Below are 24,694 nucleotides of genomic sequence, written 5' to 3'. Positions count from 1 at the left end.
GTCAGTTGCATTGTTTGTTATGTGAATGCCACAAAGAAACAGCACCACGCAGTAGACATGTATAGATATTGTTTTTTTTCATGTAGAAGTGTAGAAAATCTCTTTCCAATGCAACAGCCCGAATAATGCGACAACACGTCGAGGCCAGATGTTTGTGTCTTGGTACAAGTTGCATCTCTCGCGTTGATGCCACCATCAAACATATCGCCGATTCTACCCGCCACTGCAGTGCTCAGGACCCTTGAGCCGTGATTCCGGCGTTCCGAGGCCGCTGTTTATTCTCATTGCGTCATAGTGAGCTTTGAAGGAAAAGTTTCGGAATCCGACGCGGTGCTGAATTGAGATGAAGCCATGCGCAGACGCGTTGAGAGCAGGGATACCTATGTTTTTACTGAGTTGCTTCATTGCTCCCCTGCGTGACGTGATTCTATGCTCGTGACAGGCAAAATATTTAAACAACGCAAAGCCTCAAACAAAGTTGTATTGACTTAAAAAAAGAAATCTCTATTCCTATTTACATCGCACGCCGATCACGCCGACAAGAAACATCGGCCGCGGCGCCAGCGGCTTCGCGCCGATGTCTCGGCGCGCACGTCTATTTGCTTGTCGGCGCGTGCCAAACCGTACCGACGCGTGCCAGTGGTCGGGCCTTTGCACTCGATGAGCGCGGACACTAGCTGTCAAAACGATAGCATGATCAGTGCGGCAGCAGCAACAATCGAAATGACACTCCGTGCGGTCTACCGCTTGAACACAAGAGCGGCGAGCACACAGCACACACGAAGGCAAGAGCCGTCTGCATATAGGTTGTAAGATAACGGGCGCGTGACCGTGCGCAGCCATATGATGTACGTACTTACGCACATGTTGGTGGTGTCGAAGCAGCGTCCCGCGCATACTTCCATATATGGCGCGCGAGATTGAGCCGCGACCATCAGTTCGCCGTGCGCTCGGTCGCGAAATGCGCAGTTGCTGCCGGAGTACCACGCTGCCCGTCCGTCCCTCCCACCCATGCCCCACTGCCTATCGCGCGACGGGCAGCGGCGCGTTTGCTCTTTGATTTCAAAGCGAAGCTTTCTATGGTCTCTCCGATTCGTCCGTGTGCGCCGAAAACGCAGTGCAGGAAAGCCAGCTTACACATCCGCGTAGAACGCTACAGTTTACATTCCAAAGTACCGCGCCAGCGTCGACTGGCCGGTCGCTCAGTGCCTGATAACGGCGCGAAGCGACGAGCTCAGCAATAGTTAGCGCATGCGCACAAAGCTCACTGGAAGCGCAAGTTGCGTCTGCTAGGCATGACACCACCTCTGTCGCGATTAGCTGAGCTTCCCTGCTTATCGGAGACGGCAAGTGCGCGTGCATACGGGCTCGTCTTAGGATCTGGGGAAAAACACGTCAAAGCCCCTTGCTTAAAGAAAGATGGTTGAAGGCAACGCCACCGAGACCAACTGTATATATCTGCATTTCATTACGCGCATCACGCAATGCATTCTTGGCCGTCACCATGGGGAGGCCGCGGGTGAAGCGTACGGCAGAAGAAGAGGCTGCCGTACGCGAACGTAAGCGCCAGCGCGATCGTGCCCGTAAGGCCTGTCCCGTGTATCGGCAACAGTACGCAGAAGCCATGTGTGAGAGGCTTGCGCAGTCATGATGCCTACTGGTCGTGTGATTGTCAGCGTGTACATCAGACCAAACACGTCTCGTTGTGACGCAGAAACGTTCCTGGCAGAAACAAGGAAGACCTTGAAGGCGCATAGTACGCCGGCCCTCGTGTGCCGTGACTTTAGCATCGATGTGGCGAAAGAGCACGGCAAATGGATCGAGAGTTTTGTGCTAGATCACTACTGGTTGAAACTAAAGACTATACAGAGACCCACGATACAACACCGTTCCGGCATTGATCTCATGTTTGCAAGCAGGCTGTGTAACGTTATGATGGCAGAGCCTCTGACCGTCTACCGCAGCGATCCCGAGGCAACACTGTGCAAGTGTAGAGACACCCATGAAAGTAGGAGTGTTTTCGTGTAATCAACGGCAACATGATCTAATATAAAGGCTGTGCAACTTAACGGAATATGTCTTCAAATTCAACGTTCAAAAAGTAAATCCTAAACAAGCAATCAAGTGACATATGCATAGCATCGGGTCACTCAGAATTTCTTGGGTTCGTTGCGTGGTCGTTGGCTTTGGACTTTGATTCGTTTTACATTGGGGGAAAGCTTCGCGTTCAGCCATCTTTCTTTAAGAAATGGGCTTTGATTTTCTGTGTTCGCGCGCGCCAGATTCGGCCGCGATTATTGGCTTCCCTCGCGTGCTTTCATTGGCACATACAACATATGTCGCGCGGCGACGATGTTATCGCCCTTGAACCATAGAGAAACTAAACATGAGTGGACACTCGACGAAAATTGGCAACATAAGATACGTCACGCTTGTACTAATGCCGACCGTTTGCTGCCGCGAGCATCGGGGCAAAAGAACGTGAAATGAAGTTAACATTGTTTTCTTTTTCTTTATTCGTTCCCGGCAAAGCTAAGGATATCTGCCTATAAAAAATTTATACTTGGCCACTTGCGTTGCGTAGCGACAGGCCAATGAAGCGCCAGGTGCTTGCGTCATGCGTCAGACACGCCGCCGAAGTGAGCGAGGCCGGCTGCGCATGTCAGCGTTGGTTATATATTCGGCGACCCGTCTGCCTGTTTTTCTTCTTTTGGATTTAGCTTAGTTTGTCGGGATCCCGGCGCATTCTTGCGTTTCTTCTGCACTTCGACACGGCACCACTGCACTATTAGACTACGGCAAGGTGAGAAATTTTGTTTGACCGTCTGCTACGCGTTTCAGGCAATTAGGCTTACGGCGGTAACTTTGACTTGTGACGCAGTTAGCGAGAAACAGCTCAGCCACCTTGGCGCAGTTATTATGAGTTGCTGACTCGTACTGGGAGATGTTTGCGACGCTTTCTATGCGTCTCGCAATACTTTTAAGTAATTTCGGTTGTTTTTGAACGCGCTTGCCGCGCCTGGTGTTGTGTTGCAGCGAAAAGTGGTTCGGTCGTGTGACGCAGTTAGTTTCGCTTTTAACAGAACCTTACTGGGACAAGTTCGTGACGGTTTCCCTGACCCCGAGCATTACTGTAATTAATTTTGTAACATCTTGGGTCAATTTTCGGGCTTGCTCGCCGCGCCTGTCGTGACGCGGTGAAAAGCAGCTCGGCCGCGGTGACAAAGTTAGTTTGGCGCGTGTATACTGTATCTTAGTGGGGCAGGTTTGTGACGCTGTTTATGGGCCTTCAACAACATCTAACTCCTTTCGGTACTCCCGCTTGGCGAAATCGCGACGAGCGATTGCGAAGACTGATAACCCGCGAGTGTGTTGCTTGCGGCGGCAGGACGCGCGAACGATAACGCCAAGGAGCTAAAGAACCAGGAACTAGTGACTCAAAAATTCTGTCTTCTGAACGACCGATAACAGGCTTTGCACCCACGAATTCGTCCCGAGTGCGAGTAGAAGGAATTCTGCGATCGTCTAGCATGGTCGGGTTAAGAGCCCTTCTTGTGGCCACTTCTGTGTATCCGTATCATACTATCGCGTCGGTTTAAGCCGAGTTCTGGAAACGCTAATTCGCCCGTGTATTTCTGCTCTTAAGGTGCAGGAACAAGGCCCGGGAGTGGAGGTATACTTGGATGTTTTCGTGATATGTGCGGTATTGTTTGGAGTGAGTCTGGTATCTTCTGCACCATGTATGTTAAAACGAACTGTCTTTGTTCCTAATGCCATCCATTCCCCACTTCCGCACGTTTCGCCTCTACACGCATTATTCCTATGAGTTATTATCAAAATGACACATGCTTGTAATTTACTTTCTTCAGCTGACGTCGTCTGGTGGAACTTCGTACTGGAACTGCCGCCGCTGCTTATCTGGTGCCACAACATTGGGTGAATGCACAAAAAGCCCGTAAGGAGCATTTAAAGAGAGGAAAATAATCATTTCCTCATATTAAAGGGTGCGTTGTGTCTTTATGAAATTGCATGTCGCACACATTCGATGGAGGCTCGTAATGATCGTTCGCAATTATTTTTACTCGGCAATTGTTTACTTCTTTTCCTGTTGTATTTATTGCCTACCACCGTTGGTATTTGACAGACTATCTCATTATCCCTTGTTACTATTAAATTTACTGCTATTTGTTATTGTGTAATTAATGCCTACCATTTTGTTCACCTTCGTAAATTTTCTACCGTTCTGATTACCTCTTGATTTTTCGTAACATTATTACAATGTATTACGTTATTTGTCTGCCTACTATATTTTTTCCTTTGCTAATTGCATGTCTATTGTGTAACCTTAATATTGGGCTAATTATTATCGTTACATTGCAAGATAACTATGTATGCCTTTCCTATTATGATCCCTGATGGGATCGACAGTATAAATAAATAAATAAATAAATAAATAAATAAATAAATAAATAAAGATTCCGCGCCAAAACCGCACGCGGTTGAATAGTAGAAGCGAAAAGAACAGAAATGCCTCGCTAATCAGCGGAGCCGCCGTAATGCGTTTCAGCTAGCGTTAGAAACGCGCACGCCCAATACGGAAACCGGATATGTGGTTCAGGTATTAATCTCGGCGGCTTGGAGTGCTACAATCAGTTTGGTCGCTGAGCTCTGTGGGAGTCTCTGCTCTTGTTGAATTTCTTTCTCTACGCTTGGACTTAGCAAGAAGACGACAGAAATGCGCTGAGTTATTGTTTTTCACCGTCCCGTATGAAAGAGGATGCGACTTCATCATCGTCACTATCATTACCATTGTATCGGGCCCTTTGACACTATGTTACACGCACGCCGCCTAGCGTCGATGTCTACAAACTTCGCACTGCAGTTCCGTTGTACGCAAACCAGGAGTCCCGACATGTAGCGGATACTACAGCTACTGTACACGGCTCCCGCAGGGAGCCACATACAGCAGCTTTCTGCGGCAGCCATATACAGTAACTCGGGCGATTGCGTATTGGGGGCGAGGATTTAGGGGGTCGCCATCTGTCCGAAGCGCCTCGCTCGCATATTATGAAGGGTAACGCGGCGCGTCACTCATGGTTTGGCTGTCAGCGCTCAATGAAAACACCACGAGGAGCCCCCCCCCCCTCCCCCCCCCCCAGACATTTCTGTAAGTACTCTCGAAATGACAGAAGTGTTTTACTGTCAAATTAATAACCTTGGGCAAACAGAAAGCGCAGAATGGTTTACAGACACTGTCTCTTTATACCGAATAAGTACAGTGAACGCCCACGGCGCGTGGTCACAGCGATGGAGTCACCCGAAGCGGCTTGCATGCTGCGTGAAGGTTCGACAGTCGCTGAGAGCGAACTGTGTGAAATATCTTATAGTGGACTGTGACACTGACAAGGACATCTGTATAACCTAATGGGGCATGACAGCTTGATGATTCAATGCCGCGATCACACGGGTTCGCGGTGACCGACTGCGCGTGCGCGTGCATGTCGGATCGGAATGTTTCGCGTTCGCTGCGAGCGAGTTTTCCCACCGTGCCGTGAGCTCTAGGCCGCAGTATACGACATCTGACAGTACACAATCAGCTATTGTTACGTGGACACTATCAGAGCTGTTCAAGAATAGTCTCGTTATAACGAGGAACGTCGACGCCTAGAATGCCGACTTGTGATGTGCCGTCGCGACTATTCAGTTTTCTTTTCTGCTGTTATAAAGTCTTGAACGTTTCAATAGCATTATTTCTCAAGTCGCGTTGAACTGTATGTTTATCGATCTTCTCCGCGAGCAATTACCCGCCTGTTCCTTTTTCCTAATCCAGTGACATTCCATTATTTGGTGCTACACACGCATGACCACACGCAATGCCTTTTTTGATGTTCCTATCACGGTTCCATTTTTATCTAGCATCAACAAGTTCATAGACGCCGTCTACACGTAGCGCATTAACTCCGTCGAGAACGTAGCGCCACATGGTGTCGCTCGATGGAAGTGCATCCCGCTTCTGCTTCGGGCGCTGCTGTCTCGCAGCTTCACCAGCGCAGCGGTCCCGCAGCTCATTCCTTGCCATAATTCCTAACGCGACGATGCTGAGTTGGTTCTTTGTTCTACGAGTTTTGCGTTTACATTCTCCGCGGGAGTCTACTCGCGCCCGCAAATCTACCCTCGCCTGGCAGATTAAGGCGATGCGCCTTCCTAGCGCACTACCGCGGTTCACATGAATGCGATGCGCTAGAAGGGCAATGCGACACTGTCGCATTCATGTAAAAGGGGCTTTAGAACAAAGCTTCGCGACAGCCGGGCAGCGCGCGCGGGCGACCGTCTCAGTGCGCTCTTTCTGCTACTCGCCGAACATCGCAGACCCTACGTCGTATCAGAAATCTTTGTCGCGGAAGTGCTCGCTGCACAACCGAGCTGTAGCCGATGGCTGCTTACCGGTTCTAAGTTTCTGAATGCAAGCTTCACGCAGCTTCTTGTCCTGCGGGTACGTGTGAAGGCTGACACCGGGCTTCATGGCGTACGTCAGGCACTGCGTTTCGGACGCCTTCAAAGGCAGCCACTACCTAGCACAGGACTTTCAAGTGTTGTCAAGCGCACACCCGAAGCGGGGAAACCTACCCACTTAATCAGAACCGCAGCACAGATGGAACTGCTTCATCGCTTCCGAAGCAGCCGACACGGCTGCTGTGTCCACGTGATCCCTCATACCACGTCACGCCGACATCGGCGCCAGCTTTTCCACTAGTGGAGCTCACTCACAATAGCAGTTGCACGCTGCGCGTAGCTAGACCTGGTTAACTCAAGCAGGCTAGGTCGTTATTTTTCACCACTCCGTTTTGAAGGGGACGTCAATACTCCATTAGTATCATCGTCGTCAACAGCAACACAATGTGCCACGCGTACAGGCAGATGATATATGCGCCACGTAGTCTGAATACCTGTGTTTGCTCTTCGGTAGACGTTATGGCGCCTCCTCGCAAGGTACGAACAGCTGCTGAAAAAGAGAATCGTAGATACTACGCGCGCGGCTGCAGCCAGGCAACATAGGGCTCATCAGACCGCTGTGCAGAGAGTAGGACAAGCCGCAGCGCAAGCAGCTGCTTGCCGTCGACGCCGGGCGGACGGTTCAGATCCTTCTCGTGAAAACGACGCGAAAACTCTGTAGTGCGTGGTCCCTAAAATGGAGCTCCTATGGAGCCACTACCTCAGCTTATGCTGCGACTGTGGTGCGTGTACTGCGCAGGCCTGTGACTGTTACAGCTAAGCTGTGAAGGGCTAGTTCTCCCAGGATCGTGTCCTTGTGTCGGCACAAAGCTCGAGCCTTCCCCTCCGGCGTCTGCGTCAGGTACTGCCTGCGTTCATGCCATCGAGTACGCGCCGTGATTAAAGCGGCGCCATTCCACGTTAATCGTTTTTTGTTAAGTAATTTGTGTGTTTTAGATACGCCTATCAGGTGACATTGTATGCAGAGGTTTAGGTCGTGATTTTGATTTATTTGACGATCATGCAGAATACAGTTGTGCTCACTGACTGCAATATGTCTGCAAAATGTCTTTCATGACGTTTCACGACGTTTCATGACTCGTGATTCGTGACTGCAAAATATCTGTTCGGCGAGAAACGTTATTTGCGTTCTCAAACCAAAATACTTGAATGCTAGAAATTATAATTTCCCTGAAAAGAAAAGTGGTATGTATTTTCTTACCAGTGGTTCTCTGGAGGCTGCAGAAAGCAGGGGAATGGTCGGAGAGATTCAACAGCGAAACAGACTGTGCCTGTAACCTGTAAGCGTGCCTGTAACCCCCCCCCCCCCTCTAGCAATCTTAAAAGCAATAAGTGCATTTTGTTCCTTTCCAAGACTATGCAGAACGCCGCAGCAAGTCATTGGGCACAACAAGGAACTCACCACGACATTTTAGAGCTCAGCATCTAATAGCACGTTCTTGCGGTGAGCGTCGGAGGTGTCGGCCTGACCGAACGTGCGTCGCAAAGAATGAAAGTGAACGTGGAGCGCAGCGGCAGATGAAAGAAAAGCCACAGCGAAGAGAGACGCAGAAAAGAGCAAGAGAAGGGCGCAGTGGCACCATGAAACGGAAAGCGGAGGGGTGACGGCCTGCGCATGTGCTGAGTTTCTGGCGGCGACAACATCCGCAGCCGTGTGTGCGATGTCGTTTGCGCTTCCGAGGGGGTCCAGAGTGCCATGAGGTGGAGAAAGCAGGGCTCGTTCACGGCGTCTGCTGCTCAGGTCAGTCCGCGGTGCCAGTGTGTTTGACCTGGATCACTGCTTCTGCAAAGGGAGATGGCGAGCGGCTACGAGTAAGGCTCGATGTGGCGATCTCTTGGGTGTTTTCGCCGCTAACACTGGTGGCACGACTTGCTCGCGACGAAGGGCAAGTCGTTGGTGGAACGAAAGCGTGAGAAGAAAAGCGTAGTGCCGTGCAAGAGGGGCTGTGCGGTGACGAAGGCTGCGATATATGGCGACAGAGTAGTCTGTATCGTCTGTATGGAAACGAAGTGCTGCTTTAGTAGAGGTCTGTCTGCGGCGGCTGCTGCAAATTGCGTCGACGTCACACCCACTCGCTGCCTTTTGCTATCTCCTGAATAATGAAGCAGACGCGCAACAGTTTGCTCCGTTTGGAATGTGCCGCACGAGAAAGGTTGTCCGCGCCAAGCAATCTAGTGCGTAATGAAAGCACCCGTAGAGCTGCGCTCAAATTTGTCATTAGGGAGTATCCTATACGTCGGTGAATTTTGATGTACTCAATTCCTATGTGAAATAATCGCGAGCCATGTGGAATGCAACGTGGCATATGGTCAAGTGGTAGTGACGGTGAAGAACCATACAGTGAAAAAATTGTGACTTACAACTTTAACTCTTTATTGGGGCGAACTTGTACCCAGCAAAATAACCAACATTTCAGCACAACAATAGGAGCGAGCAAAGTCAATGATCGTTGACAATTCGATCAGCGGGTCAAGCGTGTCGAGTTTCGAACTTGATTGGTCGAAGGTCCCAGAGTAATGGCTGGTGCCCGCGTGTGTTCCAGATAGTACTACACAATTTGCGTCGTGCGTACCATCTGATTACACAGGGTTCGGTAACAGCAGACAACGGACAGAACAATTGATAACGTTCGAGAAACTTTCGATACGTCCAGGCGAATCTTGCGGTGAGCGATAACGTTGAACATTTCTTAGCCAGTGAAAAGTGGTCACCCGAGAAATATAAACGATAGACGTCTCACTATGACCATCTTGCACAGGCTCAGACTAGGTGTTGCCTTTACTCTTAAATACGGACACAGCAAACCCTGACTTGCCAGTGTGCGTGACTTGAGCTATGTGACTGAGCTAGTTGAGCCCGCACTTGTTGCTATATAACAATATTACTTCAAACGACGGTCATTCACCTGTTCGTTAGCTCCCATCGGAAGGAGACAGTTGTGCGAAGACGTGGTACTATAATAGCGGAAAGCTTTCTGTCGCTATGAAGAGAAAACTATGGGCGCGTGGCTGCTGCAGAAACGTTACCGCGCCAAGTAGTTCAGCGGGATTTGACAGTGCTTTGAAACAGACGTTGAATCGACGCAGCTTCCACATGCTACGTTTTCGCGCTTGCCCAGACGCGGAAGAGAAAAGCCGTGAAATAAGCAAACCATTACACTCAGTGGTGTGTTCTGTTTTATTTAACTGTTGCTACTAAGGTGCTTATGTTTTGTCTTCCCCAGCCGAAACAAATGTGGTATAAAACGCGGGACTCTTTTCAGAAGCACTCTCAGTCGCACGTGCTTTGCCTTCGTAGCTTTCCCTTGATATACAAAGAAAGCTGTACGCCAGTATAGGTACATGGCTGCAAATATCCACAAAAGTAGGCCTTGCAGGCCTCTTAAATGTCCCTTGTATAAAGACAAGCTCATATTCATAGTTGGTAATGCGCTTATCGTCGTCATAGCTCTTCATACCCTATTTTCTTCCTCTTCACATTTCCTATGACAAGAGTAGCAGATACGGAGAGTTCAAGCTCAGGCCGACCTCACAAGCTCCTTTATTTTAAATAAGTTCCCTTCTCTCTGTCTTAGCGATTCCGACAAAACAACACCAGAAATAAATTGTTTTTTCGTCTTTTTCATCACCCTCTTATCGCAAAATTCCGCCACGTTGACTATCACCGCCGATAGTGATCGGGCAGCCCTAACAGAACATTGCATATATCTTTTTGGTATAGTCATTTCAATATGGCGAAACAGCGCACACTACGGGATGGATGAAACAAAGAGAACACTGCGCTGTTCCGTCTTTCTCACCCATCCCATCGTCTGCGCTGTTTCATCGTAATGAACGTCGGCCAAGAAGCCCTACTCATTGTCTTTGCCACTTGTCACTAACAGTCGTAGTTTCGCCTGAAAGGCTAAGCATCGATTAGGATAGCAAATTAATATGCAGCCATGGAAAGTGAGAATAGTAGTCTTATCGGCCGCATAAACTCGTAAATACTCGCTCAATAAGTGAGCAAGCATGGTGTCATGCGCGCACAGGAAAGTGTAAACACATCTCACTCGATGACCGCGTACACTCGCTGTCGAAGGTATTACGTTGGGGAATAGCGGCAGCACCAGCGAGTGAACTGACCTTCATGCTGCCTCTCGCTTCAGTGTGAACTACGCGGCGAACACATATAGTGCACACGAAGATATCAGCCCTCTGTGCACCTAGACTCTGTACTCATCGGAGATCGCTTTCAAGATAGGGCCTTCCCGGCCTTGCTCAGATGCGCCATAGTCTGCCGGAGTAGAACGCTTCTTGCCGCCTTGCGAGTGATGTAAAACGGCGGGCTTCTTCCCTGCCTTCCCCCCTTCTCGAGCGCGCGAGATAGAGCCGCCTTCCTCGGGAACTGTCGCACGTTTTCACTCGCAGCCACAGCATACGCCACGCGGCCATGATGTTATGGCACTTAGACTTTATACGGTACATCACGTCAACGACCATAGGGATGACGATGGCGGAAACGTGCCTGAAGTGTTGATATAGTTACTATCGCAACAATAAATACTTTTGATGAAAGTTAGTCATGTTTATCGTTCTGAAATATCTTGTTATGGTCTTTTTTAAACGTGCAAGACCATTGCTTAGCGTCTATTTTGCCCAAATATTTTCGCTAAGAATTGTGCCAAAGATAGATAATTTTCAGTCTGAGAAGTATCTCATTTTAGTTTCTCGCAGTCAGCGCAGGGGACACCTAAAAACAATTTCTGAAGTGCCTTGAGTAATTTCTCTCCTGCGTACCGGCACTGTACAGTCTTAACGAGGATGTAAACTGGCAAACCGATCAATATGCATCCTATACTGAATGCGTATCGCACGGTTTCAGCCGTTGAAAAGAGTGGGAAAAGAATAACGGTAAGGGAGACGCCAACGTTGACAAAAACAAACAAAGTCGGCACTCTTACAGGCCTTGCGGCGTCTTTCATGCTTACGCGGAGCCTGAGCATGGCGACCATCACCACTACAACATTGAAGCAGTAGAAAATCATGGAGCTCTTAGCAAGAAAAGTCACTGATCCAGTCAGAGCAAACGGTATGGCAATGCACGTCCTGAGCGCAATCGCAACGACAGGTAGAGACGACTTGACACTGATCAGGTTGATGAAGGATGGCAGGGGCCCTTGCCGAGCAGCGGCCATATAGAGTCGGCTGTTGGTGAAGAATGAGGCACTCAACGTTCCAAATGAACAAACGCAGACTATGGCGGGTACAATAAACTCGCCCGCCGTGCCCCACGCTTCCCGGGAAAAAGTTGAGGCCGTCGCTTCAGAGGCTGCGATGCTCCCGGGATCCAGGACGACAAAGTAGGCCGCGTTCGTCAGCACGAGCAACCCTGTTACCAAGACAGTTCCACCCACGACAGACTTGGGGATAATGCGCGATGGATCAGACATTTCTTCTGCCATGAAGACGATCGATGCGCTGCAAATAAGCGGCGACAATTTGAATCCTGGCGCGTTCTCACAAGTCCTGCAGGTTACAAAACACTAACAAGTTCAAAAAATATGAACCAGGGATAATTGAACATGGTTATGTTCCTCGCTTCGTAGGTGTGACAGTTTTAATTTGATAGGTGCTCTAGCGTGTCCGGTTTCTTACCATAAGAGTGAGAATTTCACTAGCAGTCTGCATTCCTAGACAGTGAGGTAACTGTCTTATTTTATGGCAGCATGCTAATGTGTGCGCACAAATTACCCTACCGGAAAAAAAGAGCAATAGATGCTTTCTTACCTTCCAGCTCCTGGGAACAGAGCTATCGCAAATGCTGCGACCAAATTTCCGGGGGTAGTGTGACCGTTCAGGGAGAGCCTGTTAAGCAAGAACGGTGCTGAAAATAAAGCAAGATCTCAGGCACTCGCGCAGTCTCTCTGCTCAGCATTTGAACTCACCGAGCGTGATGACGCCAGACAAAGCATGACCTCTAAGATCACCTGTTCAGCAAAGGTACCCTGCGCTGCCTTTACGTGTAAATGAATGCGTGGCCTTTTTGCTCTGTGGCTATCTAAAGCGTGAAAGATACGTGCTACCTTTACTTGAATTGATAACACACGAAAGAGCGTCAATGAGGAGATCAGGTGGGGCTTGCTCGGCCTGACAAAGTATGAATCGCTTCTAATCTCTGTGCTGCTGTTCGGGTTATTTCTCCTCTCTTTTTTGCTATCATGCATAATCTCTAGCTTGGTCGACTTGTTTAAGCAGAAGTGCTTCATAGCCAGCTTTGCCTTGCGGTTTTAATAAAATATTCAAGAAAGCACGCGTCAACATCGGTATACACCCATTAACGTCGTGCTGTTCTAGGCCAGCACACTGAAGAGCCGATGGGTTTGGCAGTGTGTGACACTAGAAGGTGCAGATTAATTGGGACTGCTTAGTTTCACGCTAGAGGCTTCAATACAAATTACCAATTTTGCGAAATCGACACCATGTGAGCCTAAAATGCATTATAGCGCGCAGATACAGGCGCTGTTATGGTTACTCAAGACGCTGCTATTGTTGCTCAATATTGCTCTGAAGACCAGCTTTATATTATTGTGCTAGGAGTTATATGGACGCTCCAGGCGCATTTCTGCCATCGCCGTTATCACCCACTGCGATCTTCCGTATGAAGTTCAAGGGCGATAACTTCGTCGCCGCGCGCCGTATGGTGTGTGTGGGCCAGTACAAGCATGCGAGGTTGAGCCGACGATGAGGGCTCAATCTCACTGCGCGAAAGGCCGGAAAGCGGGGAGTGGAGTAAGCGCGCCGTCTTCCGTCGCGCGCTAGGCACTAAGGGAAAGGGAGAGAGAGCGGTGGGGGCATTCGACTCTGGCAGCTGCTGCATATGACGCGTCTGTGCGCGGTCGCGCGGGCCTTATATTGAAAGCGATCTACGATTAATACAGGGTCTAGGTTTGCCGACGGCTCGTAGCTTCTTCGTGTGCGCTGTTCTCGTGCTTGGTTTGCGTTCAAGTGAGAGGCAGCACGAAGGTCAATTCGCTCGCTGCTGCTGCCGCTATTGTTCACGCCAGCATATCGACAGCGAACGTCCGCGACCAACGAGGCCATGAAAACAATCGCTCATGTTTGCCTGTGCGCGCGTGGCACCGTCTTTGTTAAGTTGGCGAGCGAGTGCTGAAGAGTTTATATGGCCGATAAAGGTAACGCTCTTGGTTTTCAGAGTTCGTCTAGAAGACATAGATCAATCTTACCCCTGAATAAGGGGATGTGAATATGCTCAATAAACGGAAATACATATCCATGCCTCGCTCATTGAATTACACGCTTGCTTATTTAGGCCAATCCATGTGGGATTCACGGAAGTAGCCGATATTACTTGTAATGTGGTAAAATATGAGCTTACCTTGAACGCACCATACGGTGCCAGTGATGATGATTCCCAGAAGTACAGCAAGCTTGAGCGCGAAAAAGATGTTTTGAGTTTTCATGGAGGCCTTCAAAGAAAACACGTTCACCACAGCTGCGAGTTCTGAAAATACAAAATGGGAAGCAAGCCAATAACTAACACAACTGATTCAATTCAATACTCATAGAATAACTTGATGATTTCGTTACGGTAGCTTGTTGGCTACATAGCTGGTATGCTGAGGTCGAGGGGATGGGTTCAACCCCGACTGCGGAGGCTGCAATTTGATGGGAGGGAAATGCTAGAACCTTCATATCTTTAACATGCGCCTAAATGTCGGTCCACATTAAAGAACAAGGCGGTAAAGATTAATGCGGAGTCCCTCACTACAACGTGCCTTAATCTCAGATCGTGGTCTTGGTGCTAAATACCCATAATTTAGGTGTGATAATGACCGCTAATATGTTTCAGTACACAAATTATCACGTACAGCCAAAAATGTGGTAGAAACTTCGACCAGCATGTCCACAGGCATTTTGCACATTACCTCTTTGGCACATTGTCTAACTTTACGGCAAAACACTAGCGTAACTGAATTGACACTAGTTTAAAGAAGTTATACATCAAAATATCGGCCGAGCTTCAACAAGTTTCAACCAACAGCGCTAAGGAGGTATTCGCTTCTTGCTACGCATATATTTATCGCACCTAGTCACAACTATCGTATCTGTCTCATTGCGACGACTGGGAAATCGGCCGTTGTCTGTGCAAGTGCTACTTCAAATGTTGGGTGGGCCAACTTCAATTCGGGGGTGGTCTAAGTTGAAATTTGAGGATAGCTCAACTTAAATTTTGGAGTGGACCGGCTTAAATTTGGTAGTGACCAATGTGAATTTGGGCGTAGGCAGTGTTGGAATTTCGGGGTGGGTACGTCAACATAAATTTGGGAGTAGGTCAACCTAAATTTGGTGGTGGACAAACTTGAAATCTGGAGGTGGGCCAAGTTAAATTGGGAGGTGGGCCAACTTAAAATTTGGATGGGGGCCAACTTGAGATTTTCGGGTGGCCCAATGTCCAACTGAACGCTGCTGGCGTCCTTCTGGTTATAAACATCTCGCGCGCTAGCGAGTGCGTTGAGTCTCTTGGTGCGTTTTTATTGGACCTTACCAAGAGAATCATCTCGGAGCTACCACCGGATGTGAACTTGAGGTTTGGAGCTCTCGCGTCAACGGCAGATGATATAGCGTCTCACGTACTTTGCCTCGACCTATTCCGACCTCGACAATAGACGCTTCTCGCGACCTTCCTCGGCGACGTCAAGATCACCACCCATGCAGCAGGGACGCTTGATGCACCTAGAAGCCACCGCGCAGGCCTTGCTCGAGCTAAGCGTCAGCGTGGTCAGGCCTGGCGTCCAGCTACTGCCGACGTTGTGCACGTCCTTGTGCACCGCGAACGTCCATTGACCATCAACATGTAGGTGAAAGCCACCAACCGCGGTTATCCAACAACAGAACATCCAGAAGACCCCGCGTATGGACCATGGCCCACCATCCGCGGTCTGCGGGGCCACAGCGCTGACGCTAGGTCTGACTCAGCTGCCGGCCACCAAGAGATGCAGCATTTGAAACGAATTGTACCACAACGAGCCCAGCGCCCCCACCTCTGACCATCGATAGTTTTAAAATCATTCTGCGCCCAAGAAACGGTCTCACGTTCGGTGAGTGGCCTCGACGCTCTCTGACTTGCGCTGCTGGCATCGAGGCAAGCCTCAAGGGGCAAGAGGGCAACGAATTTCACCTGTGTGTTCAACCCGCTCAAAGCATCGCGCTCATCAGCACGTCATGCGATTGAATTGCGACCATCCTTAACAACATGGCATCGCTTATGCTTGGCCCGCATCGCTTCCCCACTCAACGTGCCTCGCCTCTCCCGATCCTGAGAACTCCTGCCAAGGATTTATCACAGGGCCCGACGCAGGGACTACACAAACTGAACCTTTATTTCACCTGCTGGCACCTGGGGTGGGAATCCTCCGTGCTTGCATGATGGGGCGATCGGCCAGGGCCATCATTACATTCGCTAGTCTCAAGGTAGCGCATTACGTGAGTTGTTACGGGGCCGAGTACAGATGCTACATACACATCCTCAGGGTTGAAGTCCGCGGAATCTGCCTTACATTGGGCTATCGGGCGGACGTCTGCCCTACGCCAAGCATCAAGCGCTGCACCACATGTGGGACTGAAAACGCATCCGACACCTAGCCTCACCAGTGCTGGCCCGTGCCGAAGGGGATCTCGGAAAGCACACCACCACCTAGGAACACATCGAAGCTCACAAAATGACACAACTCAAGCGGCTAAGGCGGACCCCCACAGGCCGACATTTATTCTCACGGCTGGGCTACCCGCAGCATTCACGTTCTACGAGAACAAGTCCCCATCCCTCAAACATCTGAACCATAGGCACCATAGCGATATACTTGCAGACCATTATAATGGTGGCCTGGAGGCACATGCTAGATACCTTCAGAAATTCCTGACTACCCAGCTGGAAGGCACCGTGTATTACACCGACGTTGCCCTCAACGCTATTGCGTTCAGGAATAAAGAAACACAAGTGTCAGTGGTGGTGAAAGATCAAAGTGATGTCTCTTCTTGCAGCATCTAAAGCAAGGCTAGGCTCACGGGGGGGGGGGGGGGGGCGGTTTTCTATAGCACTCGCCATCAGCCACATCGTCATCGACAGGACGAGATCCCGAAAACACGACTACATCATCACTACAGACTGCCAGAACGCATCTCGAGCCTACCTCGGCGGTCATGGCCGCCCAGCAAGCTGATCGCGCTCTTGTCAGCACACGCAAGCTTCCCAAAACTCTAGATCCTCAATACCACGCATCAGGATGATTTCAACAACTGGTCACGCCTCACTGTCGGGCAATAACCGCGCTCATGCGGCTGCCCGAAAGCTAACCTGTCGGGCCCCTGGCAGTAATGCAACCAAACCTGATCAAGCCTCCCAGAGCTTGCCGAACGGATACCATGACACTCTAGACTTTTGCAGACTAGGGCACTTGCGATATAATTCCAAAATCTTTCTCCTGGAAAGAAGCCGTCTCCCGGAGACTGCTTCAAACCACCCCCCCCCCACCCGTATAGATGCACGCAGACATTTGCGGGAATCTCCTCTGCCGACGAAGATCTGCAGGTCGGCGCAGTATACAGTCGTACACGATGAACTGTGCGCCCTCTCCCTCCACAGAGAGAGAGAGAGAGAGAGAGAGAAGAGAGAAAGAGAGAGAAATAATAAACATTTTAAAGCATTGCTTTGGGAAGCCAGCGGAACCAGGGGAGCCCACTAACTGCGGCCACGGCGGCGCCTCCCCTAGCCCCGACGCGAAGATTCCAACCAAAGAAACCCCACTTTCGCTCTGTTCTAGGGAACTCTGTTCTATTGCAAATAAAAAGCGTTTCCATAACGCACTACCACACTGGCACCTGCGCCCAGTAGCTCACGCGCGCAGTAATTCCGCCATCTTGGCACATTGGAAACAATTGTTTTGAGATTGCCCGCGAAGAAAACAAACAAGCTGCACGCTGCAAACATTACTTCGAAGCTATAAATGCGGCAGCCGGAGTTTCATCTAGTTTAATGCGGTGCCTGAAAAGAAAGCCCGAACGTGAGTACACGCAATCAGAGAAAGGACTGGCAAGCCAGTCGAAGATACAATCGGCTTTCACCGCTGAGCTCCGTCCCTTTTGATCGAAAGGCTGCATTTGACGACACCATAATCAACATGATTTACGATGGCGTGGCGCCCTTTCCTGTTGTCGAGAGGGAGGGACTCAAACAATTCGTAACGGTAAGTTTGACAATATCGTAAGCGGCCTTTCATCAAAGGATCTGCTTTGTATTCTTTCATAGTAAGGTCGCCGTCCCGGGCTGCAAGTATCCATCGCGGGATGACCTGCCCGGGAAAATATCAGCGCTTCAAACCAAACTGTCATCGTCTTTGGTGGTGCGAGCGAAGTACGTCTGTTTCGCACTAGACGTGTGGACATCGCGGTCTACGGAGGGCTTCCTGGCTGTCGAAGCAACATTCGTGGACAGCGACTTCACGGCTCACACATACCTTCTCAATGTCACTCGCATGACGGGAAGTCACGTAGCTGCTCGGATCACCTCCGAGTATGATGCAGTGTTGCTGCAATAGAACATCGCTGACAAGGTTAAATACGTATTTTCGTACAATTTCGCCTTCGTTAACTGCTTTTTCTTCATTTTTCAGCAGGTCCTTCGCGTGGTGACAGATAACGCTTTGTAAGTGATAAAGGCATTTGCATTTACCGTGTGGGTGGCTGAAGAGGACGATAATGAAAATTTCGACGACGACCCGGGGCGTTGAAACAAGGAGCCTTTAAGCGAGTTCCATATGTCGGAGCAATTTTTATTTGGCTGCGCCACCCACAGCCTGCAGCTTGCCATAAAAGACGCCATTCGGCAGGTATGTGCTAAAAAATAACATATTTGTTTCATCTGATGTGCATACTGATACGTCGTTCATTTATTACCATCTTCATGAATACTTGTTTGGGCCAAGCTTTGTTAAATAATTTTCCATGAATTCGTGGACAGAGAACGTATGAATTTAATAATTGCAGTTTGAAAAGAAAGGGCAGACGTCAGCTGTGCTTAATACAGTTCCGGTGCTTCAAAGCTTTCTTATGCCACTACCCCGAGCTCATGTTTAGCCGAATTTGCGAGCATGCTTCGCTTTTTCATAATAGGGATTCGCGCTGCATTTGTTGCCTTGGCCGAGGTAACGAACTCTGCTTCCCATCAAATAGTGGCTGTGGTCATTTTTCTGCTGCAGGCCAGGCATCAAGCTTACACGACTTCGAGGTCTGCTTTCACCGCGACAATCAGCCGTTCTGAAATACCTCTAAAGATAAAAAACAATATTGGGCAATCGTGTAACGTACGCCCATGGTATCCCGAAGTAACATTTTAAAAGATTTGGTTTTATTTGCTTCCTTGCGCAAGCTATCTTTTTGTCTTACTGTGTTTTGTGCTCCTTGCTATTTTTTCCCTTTCGTGATCTCCTTCTCATTGTGCAAAAAAGCTGAGGCATGCAGATAGGACACAAGAGAAGAGACGTGGACAACATGCTTCTTGTCCACTTCTCTTCTTTTGTGTCCTGTCTGCACGCCTCACCTTTTTTGCATAAAGAATCCTTACCAACTAGCTCAGCTTTTTGTCGTTCTAATTCTCCTCCTGTTTTTGATTACACATTCCTCCCTTCCCGCCTGGGAAAATGAAATCCTGCGTACGTGACTGCTTGTAGTACAAATCGCTCTGCACGCACCCACACATTTCTGGCATATAAGACCAGTCAGTGAGACGGCAGTCTGCTGCTACTATGTTTATTTGAATAACGAAACCCATTTCATTAAGATAATGCCAGCCGTAGTGCCGTGCCATGGTACTACTTGCAAGACATTTATTCCTGAAGAACAGGAAGATGCAGCCTATGCGTTAATGTGCACTCATTTTATCGTAGGGCTAGAGAAAACGGCTGTATCTGTCACCACTTTATTTTGTCGAATGCAGTCTTGAAGAGTGTCAGTTTGTCGTCCAGTGCAACGTAATCATTCTATTTCTGAAACCCCATTGCATGTTTGCCGTTTGCGCTACCTGTACTTGCAGTGGCAATATTCACTAATTGTCGTCCTCGATTTCTTTTAGGACCCAAATGCCCAGGAAGTCGTACAAGATTGCGGTGCCATCGTTGCAACTATATGCAAGAGCACTATACTATATATGCAAGAATCTCAGAACGCCACGAGGCGGCACTCGCAGCTGCGAATGATGAGAAGGCTCATTACCACGTTTTCGAGTCATTCGGGCCTGATAAAAGCTCTGCGCGCACGCATGAAGGGTGAACTGTTTAAATATGAACTGAGGCTGGTTGAGCTTCTCCCCCGGTAGAGGAAGCCACGCAGTTGCTGCAGAAAAGGCACGAGACAGCTGGGCTTTTGCTTCGCGCGTAGCGAGGTATCGAAGTTTCCCTTGTGGAAATCTTAAGCAAAGTCGCACTTCTTTGCAACGAAGCGCCTAAAGGCCTACAGCGTAGCCTGTAGACGCGGTTCGCAAGCACGTGGACTTGCTGTGTGTGCGTTTTTATGGGTGCACTCCTAGGCCCACCGTTTAAGCCTTTTGGTGTTCAACTGCAACAGCCGAGCAGATGCGTTCTGCTGTGCTGGGGGAGGGGGGAGCTCTTTTGTTAGGGTAGGACAGTGCGAGCATCGTTGCGAATGCAGACTATGAAGCAGGGCCAAGCGAGCTGATGTTGAAAAACATCTGGTAAAATGAAAATGCCCACCAATTCAATATGCCTGGATTCACTGCAGGGGAAATTTCTCTTTACCTTACATAGGAAATTTGCGCAGACGCGGTTGAGCCCCTGACTTATTGGAAGGCGAATGCTAGCCGCTTTCCCTTGCTTTCCCGCCTCGCAAGGGCAATTTTCACTGTGGATGCGACGTCAGCTGACATAGAACGCGTGTTTTCTGTGGCATCCTTGATAATGACAGCAAAGCGAAATCGGCTGTCAAGCACCTCTTTCGATCAGCTCATGTTTGTTAAGGGCAACACATAGTTAGGTAGAAGGCAATTCCCGTACAAAAATGACTGTTGATTAACCATTGATATATTGTTGGGAAATTGTTGAAACAACGGACTTCAACAAATATTCAAGAGCAATTGAGTTCACTCAACCCTTGCACAGCAATATTTCCGTTGAGTGTTCTCAATAAACAATTTATTGGGTAATTTATGTTGATTTTTCTAGTTGTTTTTTTTTGTTGTGTAGCAGTTGAGTCCAGTATACAATAATTAGGACTCGCATATGAAGACATTCCAAACATTTATTGCGATGCGTTCCAACCTCATTCCTGTAACTTTGCGGCAGGTAGATTCTTCTTTCACCTCGCTTTCATTAAAAGAAAATAATGTGTGACCGATGGGGTGGAATCGAACGTCGGCCGTCGAGCCTGGTACTCTAACCAATAGGCCACGAGCGCGCGCATACTCCTCTCATTCGAAAGCCAGTAAGCTCTGAAATGCTTGGCGCGTGCGCCGCGTGCCACTTCCTGGTGCTGTCGCTACAGCTAGCGCTTTGAAACGCCTATGTCCGGTGCCGCCCCACTTTCGTAGCCATTTTCGCTACGTAAAAATTGCAACGTTAGACTAGATTCATGACCGCCTAAGTTCATAAAGTTTTATTTCTTCGCCGGTGTACAAATGTCATCGTCGTTTCAACATACGCTAGATGACATAACCATGGGTACGATCTGAAATGAGCACGTTTCGCGGAGCAGAAGAATGCGAAATTCACTTGCACACACGGTGACTACGCATGTGGAGCTCCTCAAAAGTAGACACGGCGGCAGCGCGGCCGGCGATAAGACAGGCGACGACGCTACCTTCGAGCATCGGACGCGCTGTGGGAACCGTAGGATGCAAGCGCGCACACGCTACAAACATACACGGGTGAGGTCTTCGAATTTCCTGCGACGTACCCACTGTCCGTAAAGCAAATATAGTTTTTTTTTATCCAATGTCCGTGGTACTAGAGATCAAAGAACGAACGCGCTTTGAGATTGCAGCGCGCAGCCGCTGTAACCATTGACTTCAAAGAGCTTCGGATTCAGCAACGGCCGCAACAGTATCACAGCTGATCGCTGTATCTGCGGCTGCTCCCATCTCTCGCCTTGCAAGAAGCACGCGATTTATTTGAGCCTCGCCTAACTGTCGTCTTCTCATCTCCCAAGCATGCAGATCTCGTATGTTGTTAAGAACACCAAAGGGAAATGAAAAAAATACAGGTAACGGACTCTTATCATACCTTCCTTGTCACCTCGTCATTTGCAAAGGCGCTACACACTATTTTAGAAGCTTTACTTTTGTAAACATAGCAAAACTAGTAGTAGTCTTTATTTCTAGATGGCGCTACAAACGTCAAGGCAGCGTTTGGGTGTGTAGGTGTGCGCGCAAGCGGGTGCAACCAAGCTTCGTTTTGCGCACACTTTTGCAACAGTACACACGGTTACCGCTAGTTTCGTAGTCGCATTTTTTGCTCGTAGTATTTATTGTTTACGTTACAAATTAGGTTGTTCTTAAAAATGTATGAAGGTTAGTCGCTGAAAAATTATTGCTAATTAATTAGCGGTTTTTCAGTGCCATTATATTGTGTTTGAAAGGTTTTTATAACTGAAAACGATAGTGAAGCTGTGAACGGCTTTCGGCCTCAGTTATTCGGTTGCAGTTGCGCGGTGGTCCACGCCTCGTGCTTTTGATGAAAGTATTTTTTTCTTTTCGGACATCATCACGCACATTTCAGTGAAATGCTTTAACGATGATAAGTGGGACGCTTATCCGTTGAAGTGATTCGCTCACCCAGCTACTAGTCTTCGACTGATGTGCGAGCCTGGTTGTTCTGATGAGTTGCGCGGCAGAGGTCATGATGCCTGTTGGAGAGAAGGCACCCCAAAACAGTCGCAGCCGAACTTCTGCAGATAGGTAAGTAATCTCATTTTCTTGGGCACGTAGCCTTTTTTTCTATTTTGACATTGACGAGCGTTAGATGTAAAGCACACCGTTCACTTTCTTCAAGCAAACCGCATGCCCCGGAGCAAATTCGTGCGATACTAACTCTAGCTGCCGCCGTCACTTCGTTTGAAACAATGGTAGGCGAAGATGCAGCGGCGCCCCATGTGCGTAAAATTTCATTGCTTCATGTGTTCCTGTCTAATAACGTTTACTTCATTTGTATGAGAGAACACAATTGGCACCTAATAATCGGCTTCTCTGCGCATTAATATTGTACTGTGGCCCCGTCACCTTTCATGGGGGCTCACGTGGGCCGTCTAAGCGCTTGTTATCGCATTCCGATACGTTAGAGGCGCGCTGCCTTTCAAGGTATTTAGGCTGGCACTACGAGCTTAGGAGAACCGCGACAAGTAATCGTGCAGCAGGTGTGCAGCTGTGCTACGCTTGTACCACACTCGTACCGGAAGGCAGTGTTGCACTTCACGCTTACGCATTTCGTAACTATGGCGGCCGCCGTGGCAATTTGGGGCTCGCGGTCGTGAATACGATCCCTGCAGCGGCCGCATTCCAAAGGAGCGGAATGTAAAAACGCTCGTGCATTGTGCATTGTATGCACGTAAAAATTACCAGGAAGTCAAAATTAATACGGAGTACCCAACTACGACGTGCCTCATAATCAGATCGGTGGTTTGGCACGTGGAACATCAGAATTTTTTTTCCGTAGTGGCTCATCGTATACCATACGGTTAGTGTGATCAGCATTTGCGCCGTAGCGGTTAAGCGCGCCTCGATTTAGGTTGTGGCTAATGATGCGGCGCACCGCGAAATATATTTCGCCTCTTTGGAATTTGCGGAGAACAGCCAACCGATTAGTCACAGCTTCCGCGCCGTGGCTGTACAGATACACAGCGCAAATGAACAGAGGTGTGGTGACGACGTCGGCAAGGAACACAGCCGCAGACGGGCTTGCCTTATCGCCCATCACCGACAAAACTACCGCAGTAAGCATCTTTATCTAGCGTGGCGCGTTTCCGTTGAAGGCGTACTGTACAATTTCAATTGGCGATAACCGAAACATGCCATCGTTCTCTGCTGCCTCTTTGAGTTGGACCGATCCGAACGTGCGTTGCTTGCAGACGCGAAAGGAGTGCCACTCGGCGCGTTCTCTTGAGCACCATTTGCGCGGTGAAGAATGACGCTTGCATGAAGCTAGCTCACTGCGCAGAGGCTACCGCGCACAACGCGCAAGGGCGTGTACGCGACGTTCTGCACACAAATCGCGTGGGATGATCGGAGACACACCGGAGCGGCTAGCTTCAAAGAAGCGGTGCATGTTCTCACTCGTACAGGCACGCTCACGCTCGCATCGCTGTCGGCGCATCTTTAGGTCATTCCTGCTGCTGGACATAATTGTGGGGTTTTACATGCCAAAACCACTTTCTGATTATGAGGCACGCCGTAGTGCAGGACTCCGGAAATTTCGACCACCTGCGGTTCTTTAACGTGCGCCTAAATCTAAGCACACGGGTGTTTTGGCATTTCGCCCCTATCGAAATGCGGCCGCCGTGGCCGGGATTCGATCCCGCGACGTCGTGCTCAGCAGCCCAACACCATAGCTGCTGCTGGACTTTACCCAAAGATTGTATATCTGCTTGGTATCGGCTATGCACTGTCGCATGGTCTTTTGTTCTGCGAGAGAGCCGGGAATATTTCTCCCCGCTGTGAAACATCACTGTGCGTGTCTTAGCTATCATTTACCGTAGCAACCCATTTCTTCCTTTTCTAGAGAGTACTCGTAAAGAGTCGCAAAGTTTTACTTGCCAGTATAGTGTGTACTTCTATTTTGTGCGTAGTTATGTGCAGTGTGTGGCTGATTCTTAATCCGCGCAATCTCATTTTCTGTCCGCATTCCCTTCTCGCAGGTTACGCATGCAGCAAATGCCCAGATGCTAAAGTGTTCTACGTCTAGAGCACCTTGGCGTCGTGCAAGAGACACCTGTTGATTTGTGGCTGATTCACTAGCAAGCTCGCATCTCTGTTGCCACTCTCTATCAAGTGGGATTTTCAACTAGTTTTTGTGCTGCTCGGTGGTGTACTAGCTGCGGCATGGACGTTGTGAAAGCTCACGTTCGATTTGTTCTGGATTTTAGTAGTGAAGGATCAGCTACCTTTTGAGGGGAGGTATTT

The 24,694-nt window shown here is 49.1% G+C and overlaps 1 protein-coding gene across 1 annotated transcript in view; it reads right to left on the bottom strand.

The window, feature by feature from the left end:
* Positions 1-7,710: 7,710 nt before the first annotated feature.
* LOC142563274 (Y+L amino acid transporter 2-like) overlaps positions 7,711-24,694 on the bottom strand; it is a 30,242-nt gene continuing 13,258 nt past the window's right edge. Inside the window, exons 4-7 of the mRNA XM_075673828.1 lie at positions 13,903-14,017; positions 12,283-12,360; positions 11,484-11,700; positions 7,711-7,731 (exon numbers count right to left, since the gene is read on the bottom strand). Coding sequence (XP_075529943.1) covers positions 7,711-7,731; positions 11,484-11,700; positions 12,283-12,360; positions 13,903-14,017 — 431 coding nt within the window. The remainder of the gene's footprint in view (positions 7,732-11,483; positions 11,701-12,282; positions 12,361-13,902; positions 14,018-24,694) is intronic.

Source organism: Dermacentor variabilis, chromosome 11, assembly GCF_050947875.1.
Source record: "Dermacentor variabilis isolate Ectoservices chromosome 11, ASM5094787v1, whole genome shotgun sequence".
In the NCBI taxonomy this organism is placed as follows: domain Eukaryota; kingdom Metazoa; phylum Arthropoda; class Arachnida; order Ixodida; family Ixodidae; genus Dermacentor; species Dermacentor variabilis.
The sequence above is the reverse complement of the archived record's forward strand: the minus strand, read 5'-3'. Positions and strand labels throughout refer to the sequence as shown.